Raw genomic sequence first — 25,924 nt, 5'->3', positions numbered from 1 at the left:
ATCGCGAGTCTTGAGTGAAGGTAGCATCTCGAACAAATGAGATAACAGCTACGAGATGCAAAGCAAAAATGTATGTGATGCTCAATAGGGAAAAGGGCAATTGGATATTGTCGAGGTTTGAATTGAGGCCTTTCCATCCTTGTTCTACAAAAAAATCTTTTCATTACCATGAGTACAGAGATCTGACCATGCATACTAAGTGTGTCATTAAGGATAATGATGAAGCCGATATACGACCCAACAAGACCTACCTTGCGTTGACTAACGAGGGTTAAAGTATTTTAAGCAAACTCCATTCTACTGATGATAATGCAGCTGTTAAAGAGATGTTAAAGTATTTTATGCGAATGAAATATATCAACTCAAATTTTTTTTTATACAATAGATGTTGACGAGGGTTACAAGTTCAAGAATGTACTATAGATAGATGCAAGGTGCAGGACATCCTATGAATTAAAGTGATGTGGTGTCTTTTGACACCACATGCAGAAAAAATAAGTATGTGTGTTTATCTATCATTTGTTAAGGCATTTTGTTCCATAATTATCGTATATTCTTACTTGTGGTTGGTGTTGTCGCAGACATGGACTACTGTTTGCACTCTTTGTCGGTGTTAACCACCATGAAAAGTTTGCTCTTCTTAGTTGTGCTTTACTAGAAAATGAGGAGATCCTAAGTTTTGAATGAGTGTTTACGCAATGGGTGAAATGCATGGGAAGTGTGCCACAAGGTATCGTCACAGATCAGTGCAAGGCGATGTTTGATGCCATTAAAAAGGGCCTACCAAATACTCGCTATCGATGATGCATATGGCACATCATGAAGAAGATACCGCATAAACTAATAAGTTACTCTTGGTATAAAGATTTGCATGCTGACATTAGTGGCATTATTTGGAATGCTCGTTCTGTGGCCTCATTCGAAACTGATTGGACGAATTCATAAAAACATACAATTTAGGTCACAACAGATGGCTATCAGGTGCCTTACTATTAACCTAGTTCAAGTTTAGTTATTGCTTACTTCATTGATTTTTTTTAATTTTTTTGGATGCTTTTTTTTACTGTATGTTTTGCTGTGGTTCTCTAGTTAAGTCTGATGGTGTTTCTTGTCTTTTGTTTTGTGTAAAGCTTTATGACAATCGATGGGTATAAGTTCCAATATTTTTCAAAGGCGATTTCTCGGCTGGTATGAGGAGTATACAAAGGAATGAAAGTATATATGCATTTGTGGTGAATTTTTCCATAACAAGAGTAGTTTGGTTCAGTTTGTCCATGAGTATGATAATGTGTTTGGAAACAAAGAGCAAAAGAAACTGGAGGACGATGTTCCATACCCTAAAAGAGTTATCCCTTGTGTATCTTGCTCTACCATTGAAAAACAATTTCAACAATAGTACACCAGCAATATCTTTAGGAATATCCAAGTATAATTCATTAAAAAAGGTGATTGCAGTATTTGTACTGTAGCACAATAGGGTGATTTGGTTTGTGTGAAAGTGGATGAGCAGAAACTAGCTTGTGATAAGGTATTCTACTGTACTTATGGCGTCGTTTTTGACCCTTTGACTCAAAATGTTCAGTGCGAGAGCAACATGTTTGAATCAAGAGGTATATTGTATTACCACACTCTTGTCGTGTTGTCATATTATAGACTAAATAGAGTAGGGGTGTGCATGGGCCGGGTGAAACCGGATTTGATGTGACCCAGACCCGGCCCGAAATATATACCGGGCCTATTTGTTAGACCCGAACCCGACCCTAGACTCGATGAAACCTATACACTTTCGGGCCACGATTATACCGGGTAAAAACCGGGTGAAAATCGGGCCGTTAACATTATATTACCTTGATACCGTCTTGTAAGTTAGCATGTAAAAATATCCAAATTTCCAAGACTCCAACTATTATTTGACATGGTAAAATTCACTTAGAAAAATATAATAAGAACCAACTTTTCTCTAAAATTAAAGCATAACCATAATCAATACTAATATTGCCTAATAACACCAAATATTTAAATCAATACAAATAACACAAAATTATGCATTAGTCTAAAGTCTTATGCATTTTAAATATAAAACATTAACTTATAGTCTTATATATAATGACTAGTAATACAAAATATTAAGGTTTACAATACTTAAATTTCACATAATAATAGCCATCATCCATCACTAATAACACAAAATATTAATTGTGTATGATGACCGGGCCACCGGGCCGATTTCGGGTGACCCGAGATATGGCCCTAGACCCGATGAAATCACACCAAATTAGCCCCAAAAGTGTTCGGGACCGAGCCGGGTCTTCGGGCCGGGCCGGGCCATGCACACCCCTAAAATAGAGTACCATAGAGTGTAGTAACACATTATACCTCATTCAAACTTCTTGAACTCGCACCGAACATTTTGAATTAATGGGTAAAAAACAACGTTATAAGTATAGTAGGAAACTTTATCACAAACTATTTCTGCTCATCTACTTTCACACAAATCGAATCATTATCTTGTTCCATAGTACGGATAATGCAATCACATGTTTTAATGAATTTTGCTTGGATTTTTTTAAACATATTATTGGTGTACTCCTGTTGAAATTGTTTCTCAATGGTAGAGTTAGATACACAAGGGATAATTTTTTTAGAGTCTACAACATCACCCTTCAGTTTTTTTCTCCTTGTTCCCAAGCACATTATGATACTAATGGACGAACTAAACTAAGCTACTCTTGTTGTGTAAAAATCCACCATAAAATGCGCGGATACTTTCACTCTTTTGCGTACTCCTCATACCAGCTCAGAAATCGCCCTTGAAAAATGTTAGATCCCACATCCATCGATTGTCATAAAATTCTACACAAAACAATGCACAAGAAACACCGTCAGACTTAACCAGAAAATTACAACGAAATATATAGTAAAAAAACATCCAAAAAAAATTGAAAATACAATATAAAAGTAAGAAATAACTAAACTTGCACTAGGTTAATAGTAATGCACCTGATAGCCATCTATTATGTCATAGAACGAGCATTCTATATAATGTCACTAATGTCAGCATGCAATTCTTTATATTAAGAGTAACTTATTAGTTTTTGTGATGTCTTCTTTATAATGTGCCATATGCACCATCGATGACGAGCATTTGGTAGGATTTTTTTAATGGCACCAAACATGGTCTTGCACTGGTCTGTGATGATATCATATGGCGCAACTTTCATGCATTTAACCCATTGCGTGAACACCCATTCAAAGCTTAGGATCTCCTCATTCTCTAGCAAAGCACAACCAAGAAGAGTAGACTTCCAATGGTAGTTAACACCGACAAAAAATGCAAACGGTAGTCCATGGCTGCGATAACACAAACCACAAGTAAGAACGCACGACAATTAGGGATAGATAAACACACATACTTATTTTTCCTATATGTGATATCAAATGACGCCACATCACCAAAATATTCATAGGATTCCTACACCTTGCATCTACCCACAATGCATTCCTAAACTTGTAACTCTCATTAACATCTATTGCATAAAAGTTTGGGTTGATCTCTTTCATTCGCATGAAATACTTTAACATTTTCTTAACATCCGCATTATCGTCAGTAGAACGGAGTTTGCTTGTATTGTAATTCCTCACATCATTTTCTGAGTAACTCAAATTCAAAAAACTTCCCACCTTATTAATTAGTGCAGGGTAGGTCTTGTCAAGTCATATGCCAGCCTCATCATTATCCTTAATGACACACTTAGCATGCATGGTCAGCTCTTTGTATACATGGTAATGGACTGATTTTTTAGCAGAACAAGGATGAGAATGCCTCGATTCCAACATCGACAACATCCAATTTCCCTTCTCCCTATCGAACATCACATACATTTTTGCTTTGCATCTTGTAGCTGTTATCTTATTTGTCTGAGATGCTGCCTTCACTTGATACTCATGATAACCTTTTTGATTGCAATGAATCGATTGGTTAATCGATATCTTTAATTCCTTTCTCGATTTGTCAAAATTTGTGTTCCAAACTTTGATTACAAAACCGACTTTCTTTGCATAATTTTCATAAAATTTATGTGCCCGCTACAGCAAATCAAAACGCAATTCTACACTTGGGATTCTCTCATCACAAATGGCAGTGTGATCGAACAACTGTAAAGAAATTCAAAAATATGACATTCAATGCGACTAACACTTAATACTGGTTTTCGATAACTCCTTAGTGTTATCATAATAATAAATTACAACTCGCACCACATGACTCAATTCCATGTCATCGTTTTCCGACTCAATAACATCTGTAACTACTTCCACCTGCAATCAAAAGCAAACACGTACAACTAAGCGAATCAACACAACCTCACCGGATCACATCAAAACATCCACAATTCAATACCCAAATAACTTTCCATCCCCACGCTAAAAAAAACAGCATATAAAGCATAAAACAAACATCTAACTTACATGTCCAAAAACCATCCAAATTCATATAATATAACATACACGTTTACGCTTACACCTCACCCTCCAAAAAATTATACAAAACTTCTTTATGAAAAAAAAATACTAACCTTTGAAAATGTTGAATCAATAATTAATCTCCTTGTGATATATGAAAAGATCATCAGAGAAGGTACGAAAATATTTGTGCCACATTTATATGAATTTTGATTGGAATTTATTTATCTATTTGCCATTGATTATATATATTTACAAAGGAAAATTTTTTTAAAAAATTTGCCAAATAATTATTAGGTTTACTTTTGTAAAAAATAGTTCAAAATAACTTTTTGAAGTGATTAAATATTTATGTTTTGTGACTATATATGGATGTTTCTTAGTATAGGATTGGTGGATGTTTCTTTGCTCTTAAATGAATATTTTTTTTATTGTACATGAATGTTTCTTAAAATAGGATTGGTGGATGTTTCTTTTTATTATACATAAAAAATAAATTTTTAATTTTAATGAATTGACAGTTTAAAGAAGTTTTACACGTACACTTAATCATGTATCGCTACGTCAATAAAATAACCGCTTTCAACAATCAACGCAAGAACGGTCATCTAAACGAACGGGCGTAATTGGACAAATGTGTAAAATAATTTACACTGTTAATGCAGTAAAATTATATTAAAAAAATACCATATCAAATTTTCACCTTCATGCTAAAAAAACACCATATCAAACACAATAAACCTCTAATTTTTAAGACCAAAAAAACATTCATATTCTGTATGATATAACATACATGTTTATACAGCTTGAACAACATACCTGGTCATCATCTTCACTTGAAATACCATTCACACAGATAGTGTAGCCTTCAGTAGATTGATCACTCACAGAGAACACTGATACATTTGAGCCTTCATCATCAAATGATGGATACATTTGGCATGCAAAACCATTTTTCATACCCAAACATCCCTCGTTCCAATGACATAGAAAAATCATTCCAAAAATTAAATTGAATAAATTAACACAAAACCTAATTCAAAATGATTGCAGAGTTGACGATGTCGCTCCCTCTGACGGCCTCCAACGTCAACGACATTGCGAGCACGAAGAATGGCAACGAACAAAAGCATCTCCAATATAGACTGATGGAGGATGGCCGCCCTAGCCAGCGCACTCCACAGCGATGAGAATCCGATACTGATTGGCTTGGCGTGGCGCACAAATGAGGTGCGGCGAAGGGCGTAGCTCCATGCGACGGGTGGTTGATCTCCACGGACAGGCGATGTGACGAGAGCAGTGTCAGCAATGACAGTTACATTCCGAAGCTGTACGTGTATTATGCAGTAAAAATAAGAGTTATGTCCATCTTATTTTTAACAAAGTTGTCAAGTTGGCTGGTAAGGTTGTTGGTTTCTTATACTTTTTCTAAACCAATCCTGCCACACCCCGATCCCGTACATGACACCACCATTCTCGTGAAGGAGGAACTCATCCTACCCCGATCCTGCGTCGTGTTGTTAGTTGCACTGTTCGGAATGCTTTTGCGGTGGTTTGTGTCACGCCGCCACCGCGGCCTTCACCCCGACGATCTTCTGGGCAATGCCGGTGCCCTCTGCAACCAATCCCGTCACCGTAACGTGCGCTTTGCATGCTCAATTTTCTCCTCCGCACGACCACCGCGGCACCCTCCCCCTCGCGATCTAAAAAGCCACATGTATAAGGAGACACATCCAAGAAACACATCTACAAAGGCACTTCTATTAGACAGAGCCATAAAAAAGACATAGCCCAATAAAAAAATACTTCTATTTAAAGTCCATTGCAACGATGACAGTGACCTTCGTGTGGAGCCGCAATGGTGGCACTGAGAGGACAGCGGTAGTAAAAAAAAAAAAGAGAAAGTGATAAAATATAATTTTAAATGATGGTAAATTTGAGTAATTGAGATGTGTGTATTTTTTTTTTTTTTTGATGGACTTTGAAATCCAACCCAACAAAAATTAATAGGAGTTGGTAGAATCATTCTTAATTACATAGTAGATTTTTTTTTTGAATTATTTTTCCATTAAATCTAACGGTCATTACACATTTACACCAATATGTTAAGTCATAATATTTTCATATATATAGGAAGGATTCATGACCATTTCTTTAAAACCTTCTGTTTCACGGAATTAATCATTGTTGTTTATAATGGATAATTTGAACAACGTGGTGTTAAATGAGCAAACTGTCTTCTTATCTTTATCACAACGTGTCCCTTCTTCCTTCTTCTCATCGCATGTCACAATCTCATTTTAACAGATCCTTAGTTGGGCAGGTTGTGTAGGTTGTTAGGTAGCACTTGACCACTTCCATATGGATACTATTCTGGAATAGTCCTGAACGTTTAGGATATATAGTCCTGAATAGTTTTATTGAAGTTTAAATGAGAATTTAAGAGAATAGATGCTCTTTTTCACTTATAAAAAAGAATACATTAGAATTCTTTTGTCTCTCTTGCTAGAGGTAAAAACATGCCTATATGTACATAGCAAATGTCATTCTGTTGTGTGTTCAACTGTTCATACTGTAGTATTTTCTCTTGAAATCTTCTGTGGCTTTGACATCAGATCAAAATTGTCAAAAATAACCTGAGCTCTATAGATGTTGATCTTGGCTACCATGGTCTATAACGTGTTGTCGCTACAACCAATTGTGAAAACTATCTAAGGATCCCGGTACTTGTGCTGTGGAGTCCATCTCAGATGCAAAGTAAGCCTTCCAGATTTAGCTCCCTCTAGTGTATACGTTTCCTGATATTCCCCTTCTAAGATCACCTTTGTTAGAGTCATTATCACTTTTCCCATTTTGTCCTGAAAAATCCATACATTTTTTGTAATAACTCAGTTTGAAAATCTTAATCTAAGTTGAGAACAAGCTTATGGTCAGTTGTGTGTATGTATACTTCAAACTTATTTTTCTTTTAGGAAAAAAAATGACTGATAACATCATTGAATCAATTTGGAGAATCTAATTTGTATGTCTTTTCAGCTAACTTCCTGTTGTAAACCAGTACTAATCAACCCATAAATCAAACATCATGCGAGAAGCATCAGTTAAATTGAGTTCTTATTTTATTTCTAAGATTCTAATTGAATAATGTTAGCAACACATCATACATTTATGCATGTCACTTTACAGTACTGTTACTGCATTTATTTATTTATTTGCATTTATTTTTGTGGTACACCTTTATGTACACCTGATGAAAAGAAAAATTAAATATAACAAAAAAAATATTGATGGTGAAGTTTAAGGTATTATTTAAAAAAAAATATTAAACGTGCATTATTTAAAAAAAATGTGAAATTTAAGGTATTACTAAAAAGTGATGGAACATAATATATTAGTGGGGTACAAACAACTAAACCCAGGCATGCCAGAAAATTGCCAATTTTGCTTTGGTGCTTTTTTTATTTAAAAAATGGTTACTCAATTTATGAAAACTAAGAATGATACCTATTAAATTGTTTTAAAATGTTCTGTATAAGACCAAGAAGATGGAAGCAAATGCAGACGATGATGTCTAAGGTTATTGTAGTATTTAGGTATTGAAGTATTACTCTCTCCAATTCATATTGATGGTCACTTTAATTTTGTTTTTCTTCATAGATTTATAGATCAATCTATTTAGCTTTGAATTGTATCTAAATATGATGGAATAGAGACTAGTTATAGGCTTATAGCAAACATCATTTGAGACAAGGTTCAAAAGATATCACCTTCCCAAAAGTATCGTGATCCCAGACTTCAACAATTAACATTTCATGTAAGCCGTCCTCTACAACAAAGTCAAATGTTTGATTCCAGACTGGATTTAAGGATTCGTTTACGACCTGAAAAGCAAGAGTCATCATTAATAATTAATAATTAATTTATCGTGAACTAAATAGAAATCAGTGTATTACTGAATTGTATATGTGTTGTCACATATTTCTCATACTAAATTGAACTTTACCGCATATTCTAATTAGGAAAAATGAAACTTCAAAAATGCCTGGATTCTTACCCTAGTCTTGAGTTTTTTCTCTGATTTCTTCAACGTCAGGACAACAAATGGATCAGCCTTGCCCATTAAGTCCACAACTGGCAAGTCTTCAGCTGAAATAACCGTCACAGAGAGAACACCTCTTACAATGACGTTCTTCTTTCGTGCTGTAATATCCTCAGCCTCTGGTTCAGTTCCACTCTTGAGGGTCTTCTCGAATATGGTCAATGCGAAATCAGGGTCGAAGGGGTTCCTAAAGCTGTCATCTGTTCCATGTGGAATATACAACAGCTCCAAGTGCACCTATGGCAAGATTACAAGAAGCTCAAGAAGATCTATCTATGAACTGCCATAACATGAACCTTTCACAAGTAGAATACGATGAGATAACAGAATACAAATGATAAGTGAATAGGCCAGTTTTGATGATTTTTTTTTCTTTCGAACTCAGCCAGATTTGATGTAAAAAAAAATAAATAAATAATAGTGAACTAGACCTTCAGAAAAAAGAAAGAATCTATGCCTAGTACACCTGACATATATATATTTCTGATGATTAGATTGGTTCAACAAATTATTGTACTTGAAAGTTAAATCCAATATTTTTCTTGTACCGGTTATGATTTTACTTGGAATTCAATTAACTCGACTTGTTCTGATTGAAGTATCATGAAAAAAAATAGTGGTCTTAGGATTTTTTATTTAATTCAAAATATTTAACACTTTGACCAATCTCACATTAATAGTTATTATTTAAATTAATATTCTAGGTGAAGTTTAAGGGGCCAAGTTTAACGTATCTTTACGATCAGCATCAACCAACAAAATGAAAGGTATATCACATATGATAGGAGGTGGAACTGTGGAAGCACACGCAAGGAACATGCATACACTATCTTACCTCACCCCTGTATTTGTTATCCCTATGGACCTCCAAATCCTTGACCAGTTTCAACCACACAATCTTGACTTTACCAGGTTCTAGTTCCTTTAGAGGCATTTGGGCACAACCAATAAGCTCGGCAGCAGAAATGCCTTCATCATCGAAAACTCTTACAGTCAAGTGCTGTGTATCCGCATCTTCAACAATGAACTCAAAGTGCTCATTCCATATTGGATTCAAGTCATTGTTCTGAATGTGCCAAACAGTTGGATTACTAATCCTCTCAACAAAAGCAGAATAAACGGTAAGCAAATTACACTGGCCTCCTCTCAAGTTTGGTGAAATTTATCATGATTTCCTTCTATTTGTCCAATCAAACTAGTAGTCAATTTTATATTTACCACCACATTTTATAAAAATACAAGTGTGCGAAATGAAATATTAGCTAAATTTCTTGGGAAGTATTATTGTAAATAAACAGGAGACGAATTGAAGTTCACCACAAAAATGGAGAGGAAGTGAGTGTAATTGACGCTATGATAAATAAAAAAGCAAAGAAGCTTTCCGTTGAGAAAGGAAGGTTTGTCTTACGATTACTTTGCTTGTTTTGGTTCTATCACGAAGTGGCCTTACAAACAGGACAGCAAAAGGGTCGGATTTACCAATGATATCCTTATTTGTTAAGTCCTTTGCTTGCACCAGTTTCACATCTAATATTCCAACCGGTTTCAACTCCAGATTACTGTAAGAGGACAAAAGAGGAAACTTCATAACTGTTGTGCAGAACTAATGTCAATATCAGCATCCAATATTTATATTTACTGTGAGACATGATAATTTAGTCCTAAAAGAATTAAATAAAATGAACTATTTAAAAAATGTAATTCATTTGACAATTTTTTCGAAATATTATCTCCATTTCATTTTCGTTACCAGCAGTGTTATGTGGATTCCGGAGAGTTTGTAAAAGAATAAGGAGATAAAATTTCAGATGAGCTCCATGTATCATGTTTACTCACATATCAAACACACTTTTTCGCCTTTTCTCCTTTGGAAGGAATTGAGAATAAAGTTAGTAAAATTACACATACCTGTAATCCCCAGGTAAAATTGGTATGACTTTCCGCATTGGCCAAGTTATAGAGTCTTCAATAGCATCACGAATTGTTTCCTGAATAAAAGAGAAGGGGAGTTGAGAGTTCTTTATGAATTACAAAGCTGTGGGTAACGTGCTTATCCTTTTCTATTTGATTTCTCCAGATTATAAATACAACGATGCATTAGTACTGTGCATTGCACCTTCTATATTCAAACCTTTGAAAAATATTAAGAAAATTTCAGAAGCAACATTGGAGATTTCCAGAAAGAATAGAATGGAGTAAATGCAAGAAAGCTAATTACCTTTCAAAATAACTAGAGAAGATTTCCAATTTTCCATTATTAAAACTGAATCGACACTCATGAAAATTTGTGAAAACTTTTTGTATATGATGCCTGACTATTACTTTATTACACAACTAAGAATTCCAGTTATTTATATGTGGTAGTTTAGTATCTGCAAATTAATATCTCACAATATCAAGGAATAACAAAACTTTTATGATGTAATTTGGTTATACCTCTATAGCATCAGATACCCCCGGTAAAGCTGATATATCACCGCCGACTACTTTTAGAGTAAAATCCAGATCTTTCTGATGGAAGAGAAAAAAAAAAAAAGAACATACAAATTTAAATTAGTTGCCAGGATTGTACGTACTACATACATTTGAGCAAACTCTCATTACGTTGCTATCATCCATGAAGCCATGTTTATTTCTATTTACATGACATCGTAGAGCATAGATGATTACAATAAGTAATCCTTGTTTCAACGTGTTGAAATATTTTATCAACTTAGAAAAACAGAGTACTCAAGTATTCACTCTCAAAAACCTCGGTTCTTGATAAGATAGTCCTTGAAAATTTTATATTAATTTTGCGGCACCCAAAATATTGGTTTCTTCTAACAAATCAACCCAACTGAGGAGCAATGTCAACAACTAATATTTGAAGAGTTAAAATAATAGTTTATTCAAAACTCATTTTTCTGGTGTTTAAGTATAATTATCAATTTTTACAAACTATTTTGTAAAGAAACTAATCTTTCAAAAAATTAAAAGAGTAGCTTATTCACCTTTGGCATAAGATACAAGACAATATAACTAAATAAACCCTAAAATATATATTAAACTTAAAAAAGAACAAGTTAGGAGATAATACAGCTCACCTTTTCTCTCAATGAAACAGAAACAGCTGAAAAAGTAGGGAACTCATCCACTAGTGGTTTGAATATCAACCAAAAAACCCCAGTGAATCCAATATTTTTTACCTATATAAACAAGTTGTCAGAAGAGAGAAAGAACATAATGATAAGGAATAACACCAAAAAATTAAATGTTTCCATATGGAGAGTCTCAAAGTCATTAATCTGGTGCCACTGACAGACTTAGTTGCATAATTCGGCTTTATTGATCTAAGTATGTAAATCTTTTTAACTATTAGAGATAGAAGCCTATATGAAGATGTTTAAGTGTTTGAATCAGAAAATAGAGACATATATGCACTGAACTATATTACATTTCTCTCTAACATTAGCAGAAAAGATTTGTCTAGTTGAATGAATAATTTGCTAACATTCCCCAAAACTGACATGAAAGTTTGCTAATATTCTCCAAACAGAACATTTACATAACGATCAGTGAAAGCAATCATAATTAGTATATATTATTGAAGCTGAGAAGAAGTATGTTTTGGATAACAAGTCAACATATAATTCAATGAACAAACATTGAAAATGATATTATCAGTAAAACGGGGAAAAAAATAGCAATAATCAGGTGGGGCCATCAAGTCTTGAAAATTTATAATGCAAATAAATAATATTTTCACCAACCAAAGCCTTTGTTTGCTTTCTTCTCTTAGATATATTAAAATAAAATATAATGCTAAGAAAGGAAAATCAGTGGCAGTGACCAATGATGTGTATCACCTGGATGGGAAGTACAACGCCAACTTTGGTTTTGATATCAAGAACAATGTTGGGGTCACCATCCCACTGCATCTCTAACTCTATGGTAAATTCATTAGGCCCACTTTCCTCTTCAAGTATGGCAATTCCTACATATTTCCAGCACCATATTTCAAAAGCAGCGTATATTAAGAGCATGCATGGAATTCTTAAATCATGACATCATTAATCAAAGTCCTAACATATTTAATTCAATAGTATGGAATTGCTACATAACGCATACATGTAAAAGATCCAAGGTTACCCAATAGACATACAAGGACATAATAGTAATTATAATAATAATAATAATAATAATTGAAAACCTTAAACTATCCTCTTAGTTCTAAATAAAAAAAGTTTTGAATTGTTTTATCTTTTTTATATTTAAAAAAAATTAAATATATATTTAAATTATTATTCATTTAAAAGTTAAGAGGATAATTAGAGAATGAATTAAAACTCTTAATTATTACTCATAAAATAATAACATTCAAATTTCAAAGGATAAATAAGAAAAAAAGGAAAGAAAGTATTTAAATAACATATTTTTAATATTTATCAATTTATTATTATTGGATGGAGTGTGGCTTACTGATTTTCATTTCAAATAGAACATCAACTCGATTATATATAATAGCATAATGAGTTTAGAGTATATACATCACCTCAATGAATGAATATGACTAACCGGTAAATTGTGGAGCCACTGTGCCAAGGGTCAACTTGGAGAAGGTAAGAGAAGCCAAAATAACTGGCTTATATTGCTCTAGAATTGGCTCCACACTACTCTTTATCAACTCCGAAGCTGCCTACGTAAGCCGAAGCAGATTTCCATATTAATTTCATCAACAAAATTATTAGATACACATCACAGATCACACTTAGTAATCACAAATACTGTGTCCTATATTCATTCTAATGTTTAGTTTAGATACATTTTTCACTTTCAATTTCATATTTTTTTTTGACTGCTTTCAATTTCATATTTTAATATAATATCAAGATACTTCCAACGTTATTTTTACACAAATTTATCACAATAAACAATAAAATGTGTATAAATAGCTAAATTAATAGATACTATGAACAAGAAAGAAGAAAGATAAAAATTCAATAACAAAAGCAAAGTACATCATTGATGAATGGCCACATCTTGTCGAGTTGCGTGTTGAGCCATTTTAACTGCACATAAAAAGAAAAAAGCCAATATCAAAATCCACATCAATGACTGAAGATGCTGCCATTTTAAGAGTAGGCAGAAGAATGTACGGGAACAGAGTTGAAACTTGAAACTCAACTTCTGTCTCTTAGTGAATACAACCCATGAAGGGTAGAACTTTCCAGGCAGAAGTACTCTAGAATCTTCCACCGTCATCCTCGCGAACATCGCCACCGTCTTCGCCTAAATAGCCACCACAGATCCACAATGCCTAATTAAGACTCACTATGAATGGATGGAATACAATTCACCTATATACAATTCATAAGAATGCGAGAACTAACCTCGCATTTTGTTCATTGACTCTTAACAGATTTGAATTCAATTCATAATTAACATAAAGATGACCATTGTTTAATTTGTCCTCATTAATAAATCTCTCATAAAATGAAATTAAATGGAGGTGAATTTGAATTTACCAAATCAGAACGACGCTTGGATCGAATGCTTTCGTAGCGAGCAAAAGCAACGATCAATCCAACGCCGAAGGCGATGCCGATGAACATCCCGCCGAAGAATCCCATAATGCTACTAAAAGAAACGCGATTTTGCGATGAAGATGAACAATAATAATCTCTGCTTCACCTCTTATTGTGATGATGATAATTTTGTTGATGAGCTCAAGCATGGTTAGGTTTTCACTCTTGAGGCCATGTTTGTTGGAACCCGCCAACGTTCATTGGTCACTCAAACGCAGAGAATAAAAGAGAGAGAAAGAGAGAGTGTTTCTGTTAATCGTTATGATGAGTTAGTTACGTTGTGATCTGAGGAAGTTTGTAGTAAAGGGAAAAACCATGAGCTTGTGGTCATTAATTAATTAATTAATTCATAAAGCAATAATAATCCATATGAACTCAAGAGTAATGAGTTAGTAGTATTGTCAATTAAGAAAGTAATATATGCTTTTCTTTAATTCGTCCTCTTCATTGGTTCTTTTACTTTTTCATTTGTTTCTCTTTAATTATACATAAAAAAAGTTAGGATAATCAAAATTTATTATTTTTACTTTTTAGTGATGTATGCAAGAAATCACCACTTATGCAAGAATACAAAATAGTTTCATATTCACATTATAATCAAGTTTTATAAAGAGTAAAGTATCGTTTTGGGGTAAGTTTTAAAGTTACCTCAAACATTTGAATCGTCCTATTTAAGTCTCTAACGTTTTAAAATTGACTCAATGTTGTCCTACCGTTAAGAATCTGTTAATGGAATTGACGGCGGGACAAAATTGAGACGATTTTGAAACGTTAGGGACTTAAATAGGACGAAAACGTTGGGACAAAAACGATACAAAGAAATAAATTTTAATTTTATCCTTCACTAATATCAATCTTTTACGATACATAGTTATTCAATTATTTTTTAATCACATTTAAGCAAATTACACTTAATCACGTTACTTTAATTATAAATTATAAAAAAATAAATTTATTTAGAATCAAATTTTGAAATATATAGTCATTTCATATTAATTTTTTATATCTATATAACATAATTGTATTTTGTGAGATTATCAATTTTTTTCTGGTAATGTCTTTAGGAAAAATTTTCAGAAGTAATGACAACATATCAACATATATGATACAATCAATCTCACTTTGTTAACATTAAATATAACATAATAATATTCTTTTATGTAAGGCAGATTGAAATTAACAACAAAAACCGTGGAAATAGCTTTCGTCCATAGTCCTATTAATTTCCTCAGGTATAGTTTTTTTAAGAGAAATTCTAGGTGATTAACCTTTTTTTTATCTTATATTCGAATCAACACTAATCAACTTTTTCCTCTTTTACGCTAAAAATATTGATCCTCTAATATTAGTTTTCTTTTCCTCGGTACATTCGACTGCTATAGTTTTGCACTGAATTCTTTTATTTTTCAGAAAAAGATACTCAATGCATGCTGCGCCGCGCACGTCTCAGCTCCATAAGGTTAATGAAGAAACCAAAAATTAATTTTATCCTTAAAATAAAAGAGAAAAAAGATAACCCCAGTAGAACAGCAAGAGCCAAGAGAATCTGGGATGAAAAAATTATTTAAGAAATGGCTGGCTTCCTTTTGAAGAAACAAATAACAAGACCCCCGTCCAAAAAAAAAATAACAAGACAAAATTAGTTGTTTTTCAGAAAGAAGAAATTGTCCTTTAGTTTAGTCAGGGGAATAAATGCTGCAAGAAGCATATTTGACTAGCATGCCTTTATTTTATGGAGTACTGCATAATAAATATCATTTTAATTTCTATGATTGAAATATATTTCTATATTCTCAACTCTCGAGTAATAGAAATTGAAAATATGTACCAGAATATAATAATTCATCGTTATGACATGACTTTTTCTCAGATCTCAATCAATAAATACCATTCTCATTGCATTCCGTACGGGCAAAGGGCCAGGGCGAAACTGTAAGAGCAACACAAACTAGAGGGCAGAAAAATGATTGCCGACAAGAGAGGATTTTATTCAGACATTAAAAGTGGATCAGACGAGGAATAACTGTTTTTCTCACCAATGAGTGTCAGTCAGTGGGAAGAGGATCTCAGATCTCTATGTTGATTACGTATTCAAACTATCAATCAAGATTTCTTACAGCGGTTCAATTCTGGCCATGACAAAAATAAAAAAAAGGATTCAACCACTTTGGCCAAACTAAACTATGTGGAAACATACTATATCTATGAAAACTTAAAAGGCCTGTAATTAATTCTTTTTTTAAACCAAAAAAAGTAGGCGCAAATGAGTATGGCATTTGCAACTGATAGTTCCATTGGTGTCACTTCCTAACATTTGTGGCAAAATTTCAACCAACCTTTCTTCCTACCCAACAGCCCTACCAGCTATCATGCCAAAGAAATAACTCAAAAGAATTGGATCCTATGGGGGAAGAATTCAAGTGTGATTAAACCAAGGTCCAACTGCACCATTCACATGGCCATTGCTATGGATCCCTACCCCATTTGGGATGATTTGTGGGGGCATCCCAACGGCCATCGGCAGAGATGCAGCAGGATATAATCCGTGGCTGTGGGGGAGACCATGGCCATGGGGGCTCATAAGTGGACTCCCGGCAGGACTCCCTTTACGCTGTTGAAGGGCGTGGATCTGCCTCAGCCCATCTTCATGAATACGTGATAGTGTTTCCAACTCCTTCATTGATAGAGCTTCCAGACCGGCACCATACAGAGGGGCATGTCGCGACATTTCCTCCTGGAGGGAGGCCTCTAGCGTGTGAATATATTGCTGCAAAAAGAAAACGAACACATTAGGACTTTCGATTTACATATTTCCGAGGTGTATAGCATAGACTAATTAGTATGCGAATACATGGAAAACAAACAACACAAGCATAAAGGTGGGTCTTCTAATTCTAAGGATAAAGAACTAAATGGAATGTTGCTAGTCATGGAAAAACAGTATACATTATTTTGGGCAATCCAGCAAATTCTACTAAAAAGCTCGCTCAATAAATTCAACATTATAGTTAATAAAACATGCAATTAACAGGTAGCACTGAAACTTAAATATGATTAACCTCATTGTGTAAGTCAAACGTGTAAATATATACCATGATATAATATAAATAATAGACAAGTGCAATCTCCATATCAAGACAAACCTGGCAGGCTTGCAACTTAGATTCCATGCCATCAATATATGCTTCACACCTAGCAACCTGCTCTTCCTTCTCCCGCTTTTCTCCCTCGGTTTGCCCTACTGTTTGAGTCAGTCTACGGACTTCATCCTCAAGTGATTGCCGGATTTCTTCCCGTGTTACATTCTCTGTTGCAAATCTTTTCAGTTCTTCATCAAATCTCTTGCGTGCAGCTTCAGCATTTTTCAATCTTTCAGCCAGTGCATTCTTCTCTTTTACTACTTTCTGTGGACAATACAAATCAAAATTAATTTACAACTGACATGTTTATATATATCATACAAATTAAAATTAATTCTCAAAGGAAAACTAATTTCAATGTAGAACAAAAAATGGAGGACAGCAATCTCCTGAGCATACAGTTTTCACGTCAAAAGATTAGATCAAGCTGCTTTCTAATTCCTGTATTATTTGTTTTGGCAGTCATGATTTATCAGATCCAGCAACAAAATTACTGATCCAAACAAGGAAATGAGAATAATAAAATAATTCTCCATTTTATTTATATTGGGTAATATGATAAATGTCAAAAAAAGGACCAAAGGTTGATTTGGAAAAGGAGATTCAACTCAAGGAAAAAGTCTCCTGAAAAAAACCTGCGCTGAACGGAAACCTAGAAATGAGTTGTGGCATTTAATATGTCCCCTCACTCAAAAGCATAAATATGACCTGAAGGTAAAGCACACAAGACCACACAAACTTTGTGATGAAATTAATATTTACTTGAACATGAAACTAACTATTTAGTCTCTTAAAGATACACATTGGTCTAATCCTTGAAAGATTTTTCACATCAGTTCACTGCTAAATGATACAACTGACATTACATATATTTTTTAAAAACAAACTGATGTCAAATTTTTCAAGGACTAAACTGACATCAATATAGCTTTTAAGAGTTAAATTAATGTAAAAACTTTTAGGGACCACATTGATGCTACGTGTATCTTTGAGAGATCAAGTGGTTAGTTTAGGAAGAATCAGAACTGTTCCTAGCAGGGGAGTAATACATCAGCTGAAGTGAAAACAGAAGACTGATTACCTTCCGATAATATTTGGCAAAATTAGGTGAAGATATTTTGGGTTTTGGTATACACATGCGCGTACGCACAAACTTAACTGAAACATTACTACTTTCTATTCAAGCAGCAGGCTCATTAACTATGTACATATAGTCATTGTAGTGCAGCAATATATACTAACATTTATAAGCAAGTGGTTTCTCTTTTCATAATGTAAACAAGTGTATTATATCTAATACCTTCAATTCATCACGTTTTCGAGATTTTAACTGAGAAATTTGTGTCTCTGCATCGTGTAAACGGTCCTGAAGAACTTTCTTCTCCGCAGAAAGCTTTGTTATTTCTTCATCCCGCTCCGAACGAAGCCACTCAAGCTGACTCTCAACTTCTTGAACCTGTTCTAATATTTCCTTCTTTTCTCGAGAAAACCGATCCATCTCAGCCCTCATTTCAGACTGTTGAAACATAAATTGGATCAGTAAAAATTCTATTAAAGCAAATTAAGAGATAACCACAGTATATAAATGATTAGGACATGAAATACCTTGAGGCGATTGCTTGTGGCCTCGGATTCACTCAGTTTTTGTGCTATAATAGCTTTTTCCTTAGCCATATTAGAAATCTCAATTTTGCTTTCTTCACGAACACGAATAATTTCATCTTCACTAGCGCATAACTGGTGCCACAGAGCAGCCCGGTCAACATTTGCAAGTTCAGCAACTTCACGGATCATACTCAAAACAGGTCGAATAATCTCCTCCTCCTCACAGACTAAAGTAACTAAGACATCCAAATCAAAATCTACTTCACGACCGGCATCTGCTGTACTAGTGGCACGGTCAACAAGCCTCTTCAGCATCCTCCCCCGGTAAGATTCATTGGCATACCATCTAAACAATATCGTGTAAAGCAACTTCACAAATTCCCTCACACATTGGTCTTTCGAAAGGGCCAAAGTTTCAGCAAGTCCAAGAACTGAAGTAAAATCCTCCCTTTGAACTACAAGTTGCTCACTTACATCTCCCTCTGATGCACCCTCTGGATGCTGAAAATTTTCAGAAACATATCTGGCACCATTACTCAATCTTTGAGAAAGGCGGCTTTCCAATACTAAGGCTACAGACTGAGCCCCTATTACACCTCGAGCTACAGCTTTCTCAAATGTTTGAGAGGCTTCAACAGCAAGACAAGGAATGGATAACATCTCAAACAGTATATATATATCAGAAAAATGACGACTAGCACGAAAAGTCTGCTCATCAATCACATGAAGTCCGGCAGTAGTGGTGCTGTGTTCACCAAATAAAAAAATCCCACATGGCAGAGCTGAGCAACTGTCACCATAATCATCATCACAATCAATGTCCCTAAGTATGGTTTCAGCAACATCACCCCAACTATTTATAGTCTTGCTCAAGAAGTCAAGGACACAAGGCGACACAACAAGACCAAGATTTTTCAGCCTTACACGAACAGACCTAACCTACATAATTGGTAAAAATAAAAATTAAAAAAAACACAAGTGCTTCAAAAAAATATTTAGGATAGACATATTAACAAATATGGTGCAATTTCAAACTATCTTAAAGCTTACTGCTTCAGGTAAGTGTTGACATTGAGATGCTGCTTTGAATATAAAATCTATTGTCGCAGCAAGGGGTTCATCATTTGAATCTGTCAAAAGTTCAAACGACTGAAACAGAATACGTTCCCACACTTCACTACCACACTCCAGTTGATTAAGAGCTTCAAACACCTAAGATAGGAAGGAGTTAAAAAGAGAAAGGACATTAATAGGAGAGAAAAACAATGTGACCATACTTAGCATTATGTTGGTAGTGAGATAAATGCAACCGAAGCATATATACTAGGGCAATAAAATCCCATGACATTAAATTTATAAGACTACGTATTACAGATAAGGTGCTAAGATAAATATTGGTTTATCTCACAGGTATTCGTAAAGAAGGTTCTGCATCTGGCTTTTGTAGTCGCTCAAGAAGTGCACAGGCAGCCAGTGGGTGTTCTGACAGTTCAACCAATTTTGGCACCAGTGCAACAAGGTCTGCTTGCAAATGCTTAGGAGCTTTGTCCAATACAAGAGCAATTTTCTGTGCAGACTGAGGTCGTCGTCTTGGCTCTGGACATCCTTGCGGAACAGCTCCATCCAAAGCTCTAAGTGAGTTCACAATCAATCCCAGGAGCTCCTCAGACTGTTCTGGCCATTTTGTCTGAAGTTCCAAATTTACACAATCAAAATTATAGATAATATTTAACAGAAAAATCACCTCATATTAATACCAAATTATACCTTTGACCGTAAAGTTGCGTTATCTGAACCAGCAGCAGATGTTTCTGGTGGACAAATAGGTTGTCCAGGAACAGCCTTTTCCTGATTAACATTCCCATTTAAATCAGAGCTCTGCACAGCAGATGTACCGCCACTCTCTTCAACAACAGAATCCAACCTCTCATAAACAGGAACTTGGATTGACTCAATTGCTCCATTTTCTCTATCACACTCAAGAGGACTAGCAGCTCCACTGCCATCTGGAGGTTTCGAGCATGCATCAACAGAATCAGCAACAGGAACCCCTTCAGAAGGCTGGCAGCATTCAACCATTATATCCAGTAGTAAATCAATGATTGCTTGCTGCAATACTTTAACTCCCATCAGCAAATTCATCAAACTAGGTGAAGACTCATCAGCCTTGCTGGTCTTATTCCCATCACAGTTACCAGAGAGCTTGGTAGGAAGAAGCAAGCGCTTTACTTTAGCAGGATCATCAAGATAAACCCGAAGTCCAGTCAGAAACCCAGCAATTGCACCAGCATCCATTAAAAGTTTCTCTCGTAAAGTAACCTGTGGCTGTGAAGGATTATCTCCATATGACAGATGGAATCCAGCTCGGGAAAGAAGATTTCTGAAAATATCTTCCTCATCTCCACTTATCCCTTCACTGTCTTCAGAGTCAATGAGCTCATCAGGATCAGTTGTCAATGCATCCTGATCATCCTCTGATGCCAACACCTGTATATTAAAAATCACATTAGAAGAAGAGGCAAGTGCAACTTCTCAATAGGAGCGACATGAATTCAAAACAATCAGTAGCTATATAATAGTATCACTTCAATTCAGAACATGACAAGCTGGAAGTTAAACCTATGAGACAAATTCCTTCTCTACCAAAAACACATGTATAATCACAAGCTTTTTTAAGAGAATATATGCAATCATAATTTGGCCCATACATGGGGTAGAAAAATGCTTGCAATTTCTTTTCTTTGGTGTGAACTTACAAGTTTAAATATACAATACGAAGTTCAAGGGATGCAAAATTATGAACTGAATCACTAATCAACTTCTGTAACTTGAGTCACTTATCAGCTTGTTCCATGCATCATATCAGCAAACAACGAGCAAAAATTCCAAGGAGGACGCCATATTTCCTAAATTGCTTGTTCCAATCTTACCATACAGAATATAAGTTAGATGCAAGAGCAGATATTATACGTTAAATTACTAACACCTCGGGAAGAAGGGCGGGATCACATAGACATCCACTCAAATAAAGGTAGTCTTATACCTAAAGTCAATAAAGATCCATGATCTTTCATAGAAACAATCTCTGTTTGTGAGATGAGAGAACATTTGGTACCATCCATTAACAATAGTTGGCGCAAAAGGTAATATATAAACCGGGCAATCCCATAGGAACTTACCTCTAGATCAGCAAAATCAAACCAAGGGCAGCAGTCCAATATTTCGCATACAAAAACAACGGTGTCACGGACAAGAAACCCTGCATCTGCTTCTAGCATATCTGAGACCTTCATGAATTGTAAAACGGAATTATTCCACGTCTTTGTGCAGATAGAGGATTCTTTCCACACTGTCTTGGCCGGATTTTTCTGATTCACAACAGCCATCCTGTATCTGACCCAGAAGTTTTTATCAGGATCGCTACCGACAGCCTGGTCACTCTCTAAATAAATACATATTGTATCAAAGGACTCGTAGACACCTGTTACATGGAAACATAAGCTTTAAATCAAAAAAAGAAATGCAAAATCTGCAATAACAAGTTCCAGTGAATAAAATGCAAAGATTGCACAGAATCTTCATAATAAACACCTACCGATCCGAAGTTCACATCCACCAGCCTGAAAGAATTTACTGAAGATTTTCCGAGTCTCCATGATTTCCTTAAAAGACAGGAAATTCTCCACTTTCCATGTAAACGAACTTCTTTTCCCAAAACTATCAACAAGGGAACCACCATTGCTCAATTCAGAATCATTATCGGTAAAATCTTGCATTATTGATGTCTCTTTCAATATAAGAACTTCAGCCGAGAATATAACAGTGTCCTGGACAAGAAAACCAGAATCTTGATCAAAGAGACTTGTAAGTGTCACAAATTCACGCCAGCCCCAATCCTTTGCAGCTTTGGAGTAGCGGTTCTGAGATTCCTTGGTGACAGACTTATCCTCCATCCTCTGGTTCACAACTGACAAACGATGACTAACAAAACAACTCCAATCACTGGAAGTATTCCTAGAATCTGTAACTTCAAGAAACACTGAAAGGTGGCATGGTGGCTGGGACTGCCCTGATATCATTAAAACCATGGAAATGTGTTACCAAGCTACATTCATCTAAGGACCAGCCTCTAACTATTTGTAAAGCAGCAACCTAAAAATTTTTTCAATGTTTTTTTTTTTGGGAGGGGGAAGACCCCTGAATGTAAGGATTGAATTATATTTCTATAGGGACAACCAAGATCCATAAAATCATCTATAAAATGTGGTGTGTTTGTTGTATCAGCGGATATACTTCACAAGTATGAAGTATCAATTTATTACAAGTTAATTTGAAAGGAGGACGCGCTGCAGGGGGCGCGCGCACAGAGCGTGCGTGCAGGGATGGGGGGAGTAAAAAATGTGTATGTATAAAGTGCTCCTAGTACACTCTTTCAGCATAGTGTCGATTTAGGTAAGAATTGCATGCTCACAAGACATCAAATCAAATCATAGGTATCTAAATATAAGCGGAAATGGTAAAAGATAAATTGCTAAAAAAAGATTTGCAAAGCAAGTAAATGCCACACCTCTGGGATAAACAATAAGACGACAATCCCGGTTACCAATCTGAAACCTCCTGCTCTTGATGCAAAGGCCAGTAATCTTCCTCTTCTTCAGCAAATCCTTCAATCTGGTAAAATTTTCAATCCTCCAAGTGAACTTGCCAATATGGCCATCGGACTTCCTCGCCCCACCCACGCTCCTCCCAGCAATCATAGCCCCATTCTTGGAGAAGCTACTAAACTCCTTAATCACATGAAACGATGTGCTAAACACTGCAGTATCATCAACCAAGAACCCTGAATCAGTCCCTATGAAATCTGACATTTTCATATAATCATTCCACCCCAAACTCGTGTTATCGCCACTCTTATTATCCGCAGCGAACCTCCCATACGAATCCCTATGCATATGATTCAAACCGGGCTTCTGGTTCAACACAGACATCCTAAACAAACACCAGCAACTCCTATCAGACAACATCACAGTCTTATCAGTGTCCTTACTCTCCAAACACATTGACAAATACTCAACACCATTCACCGAACTCTGATACACACTAATCCTCAAATTACACTCCCCAGCAGGGAAAACAGGGCTCATTATCTTCTGCGTCTTAATCATCTCCTTAAACAAACTAAAATTGTGCACCTTCCAAGTGAACTTTCCACTCAGAACATCCGAAACCGGCCCAGCAACGACGGAAGAGCTTGCGGCCGAACCGGACGACAACGAGGACGAAGACTGGACCTCGTTGTTATCGCGCGTGAAGTTAACGGACTCGTTGAGGATGAGTATGTCGGCCGTGATCAAAACGCCGTCATTGGCGGCGTTTAGGTAACCTAGTTTGGGATCGAAGACGGTTGAAGAAGGCGTGAAATCGCACCAACCGTGAGATTTCTTCTTGCTGGAGAATCGATGCCAAGAATCGCGGTGTATGGTTTTGGAATCGTCGGCGAGGTTAACGATTGCGAGACGGTAACTGGCGAAACAGTCCCATTTGGAAGAAGAGGTGCCGCGAGGGTCCATGATTTGAAGATAGATTGAGATGTAACCTGGAAGAGCTTGCGAATCGCCCTTAGGGTACACCAATAACCGGCAATCGTATCCTCCTACCTCGAAGTACTTGCTCCAAAGGGCGCGTGCCTTCACGCGCGGGAAATTTTGCACCGTCCATCGGCACACTGCGGCGTGCTCGCCACGGCGATCGACAACGACGGTCTCCTGTGCGGCGGCCCCGCCGCCTCCGTCACGGGTGGTTACGGCGAGGTCCTCCGCAGCGGCGGCGGAGGAGGATGAAGGCGAGGGTTTGTCCGATGAGGAAGCGGAGGATGATGATGACGTGGCAGGTTGTGATTGGTCGGAGGAAGGAGGTGCGGAGGGGAGAGAAGGGAGTGCCTCGGAGGAAGTGTGCTTCATTGTTTTTCCGTGTTCGATAAATTGAAAAGAAAAACGAAAAATGAAATGAAAAATGAGAATCGGAGAGAACGAAACGCGAACAGAGAGAGAAGAGATGAAGAAGGAGGCAGAGAGAGAGAGGGGGATGTGGTGTCTGGTGTGTGAAAGAAGAAGAGAAGAGAGAGAGGTTTGGACAATGGGGAGGGTGGCGCATCATAGGTTATCTTGCGCCATCTTGAGCCATCTTGCTTACGAGGTACGTGGCGCACGATAGCAATCTTGCGCTTCTTTAACTTTCTTGAAAATAAATAAATAAATATCGATCTCTAATTTATTTTCTGTTTTCAAACTCACTTTATAATTAATAATTAATTAATTAATATAAATAATTTAATTAACCTCTAGCTTTTAAATCTTAATATGTTTATTTCTCCTTCAATAAAACATATATATTTATTCTCTTTGTATATTAATTACTAAAAGATTATGTAGTATTTGAATTTACATGGTAATATAAAAAAGAAAATTGTACATAATATGTAGGGAAGTTTAGTTTTTAGGTATATCCTATCCTACAAAAGTATAACAACATAAAATACATTTTGAAATATTTGCAAAGAATATAATAATTGTGTTTGATTAAATTAAAGGATATAATTGTGTTTAATTTTCAAATGTTTGAAGATCAATTTAGAATGTTTATTATTTAAAGTTTGTTTGGATGTGGAATGTGGATAACAATGAAATGTATGAAATGTGTCCAGGAAATTTCTATTTTATTAGTGTGTTTGGTTAGTAAATAAAATAAAATAAAACATAAAATTTGTTGACCTTCCTATTAATATGTTTGATGAGATAATAATAGAAATGTAGTACAATAAAATTACACATGAATTTTATTTGCGTAGAGTGTTTAATCACGAAAATAATTATCTCAACAATATAATGGGTTGGGTTAAGAATAGACTGAAAATAGGGTTATGGGTTACATGACGCCTTTTATTGGGCTTCGAATGCCCAATAATGAACGCACGTGGTCATGGTGGGAGGAACTGGATCCTTCCTTGCAAAGGGGCCACGTCATCGTTTGTGGAAGGAGAATTAGGGTTTTCG

At 35.6% G+C, this 25,924-nt stretch overlaps 2 protein-coding genes across 2 annotated transcripts; both read right to left on the bottom strand.

Moving 5' to 3' along the window:
- Nucleotides 1–6,899: 6,899 nt before the first annotated feature.
- LOC112707920 (synaptotagmin-4) lies at nucleotides 6,900–14,455 on the bottom strand. Its single transcript, XM_072201777.1, has 13 exons — nucleotides 14,068–14,455; nucleotides 13,729–13,831; nucleotides 13,561–13,613; nucleotides 13,118–13,238; nucleotides 12,409–12,536; nucleotides 11,647–11,748; nucleotides 10,997–11,071; nucleotides 10,469–10,548; nucleotides 9,969–10,119; nucleotides 9,396–9,626; nucleotides 8,516–8,797; nucleotides 8,229–8,342; nucleotides 6,900–7,319 (listed from the first exon to the last, which is right to left on the bottom strand). Exons 1-13 carry the CDS (start codon nucleotides 14,170–14,172, stop codon nucleotides 7,173–7,175), a joined length of 1,692 nt encoding a protein of 563 aa, XP_072057878.1. The 5' UTR covers nucleotides 14,173–14,455; the 3' UTR covers nucleotides 6,900–7,172.
- A 1,639-nt stretch (nucleotides 14,456–16,094) lies between these two features.
- On the bottom strand, nucleotides 16,095–25,589 carry LOC112707919 (uncharacterized). The gene is made up of 10 exons (XM_025759959.3): nucleotides 23,440–25,589; nucleotides 22,468–22,941; nucleotides 22,052–22,353; nucleotides 20,640–21,359; nucleotides 20,281–20,559; nucleotides 19,923–20,084; nucleotides 18,873–19,811; nucleotides 18,568–18,783; nucleotides 17,271–17,531; nucleotides 16,095–16,894 (listed from the first exon to the last, which is right to left on the bottom strand). The coding sequence occupies exons 1-10, from the start codon at nucleotides 24,830–24,832 to the stop codon at nucleotides 16,544–16,546; spliced, it is 5,097 nt and encodes a 1,698-aa protein (XP_025615744.1). The 5' UTR covers nucleotides 24,833–25,589; the 3' UTR covers nucleotides 16,095–16,543.
- Nucleotides 25,590–25,924: the final 335 nt, after the last annotated feature.

Source organism: Arachis hypogaea, chromosome 8, assembly GCF_003086295.3.
Source record: "Arachis hypogaea cultivar Tifrunner chromosome 8, arahy.Tifrunner.gnm2.J5K5, whole genome shotgun sequence".
NCBI lineage: Eukaryota > Viridiplantae > Streptophyta > Magnoliopsida > Fabales > Fabaceae > Arachis > Arachis hypogaea.
This window is presented reverse-complemented; position numbering and strand designations above follow the sequence as displayed.

Excerpts from the sequence above, each read along its gene's own strand:
- LOC112707920 (XM_072201777.1), bottom strand. The coding sequence starts at position 14,172 with ATGGGATTCTTCGGCGGGATGTTCATCGGCATCGCCTTCGGCGTTGGA. Across the intron at positions 13,614-13,728 it reads TGTATTCACTAAGAGACAGA|AGTTAAAATGGCTCAACACG; the intron begins AGTTGAGTTTCA and ends CTTTTTATGTGC. Across the intron at positions 8,343-8,515 it reads AGAAAAAACTCAAGACTAGG|GTCGTAAACGAATCCTTAAA; the intron begins GTAAGAATCCAG and ends CTTGCTTTTCAG.
- LOC112707919 (XM_025759959.3), bottom strand. The coding sequence starts at position 24,832 with ATGAAGCACACTTCCTCCGAGGCACTCCCTTCTCTCCCCTCCGCACCT. Across the intron at positions 19,812-19,922 it reads GTCAACACTTACCTGAAGCA|GTTAGGTCTGTTCGTGTAAG; the intron begins GTAAGCTTTAAG and ends CCAATTATGTAG. Across the intron at positions 16,895-17,270 it reads CTAAGTTGCAAGCCTGCCAG|CAATATATTCACACGCTAGA; the intron begins GTTTGTCTTGAT and ends TTCTTTTTGCAG.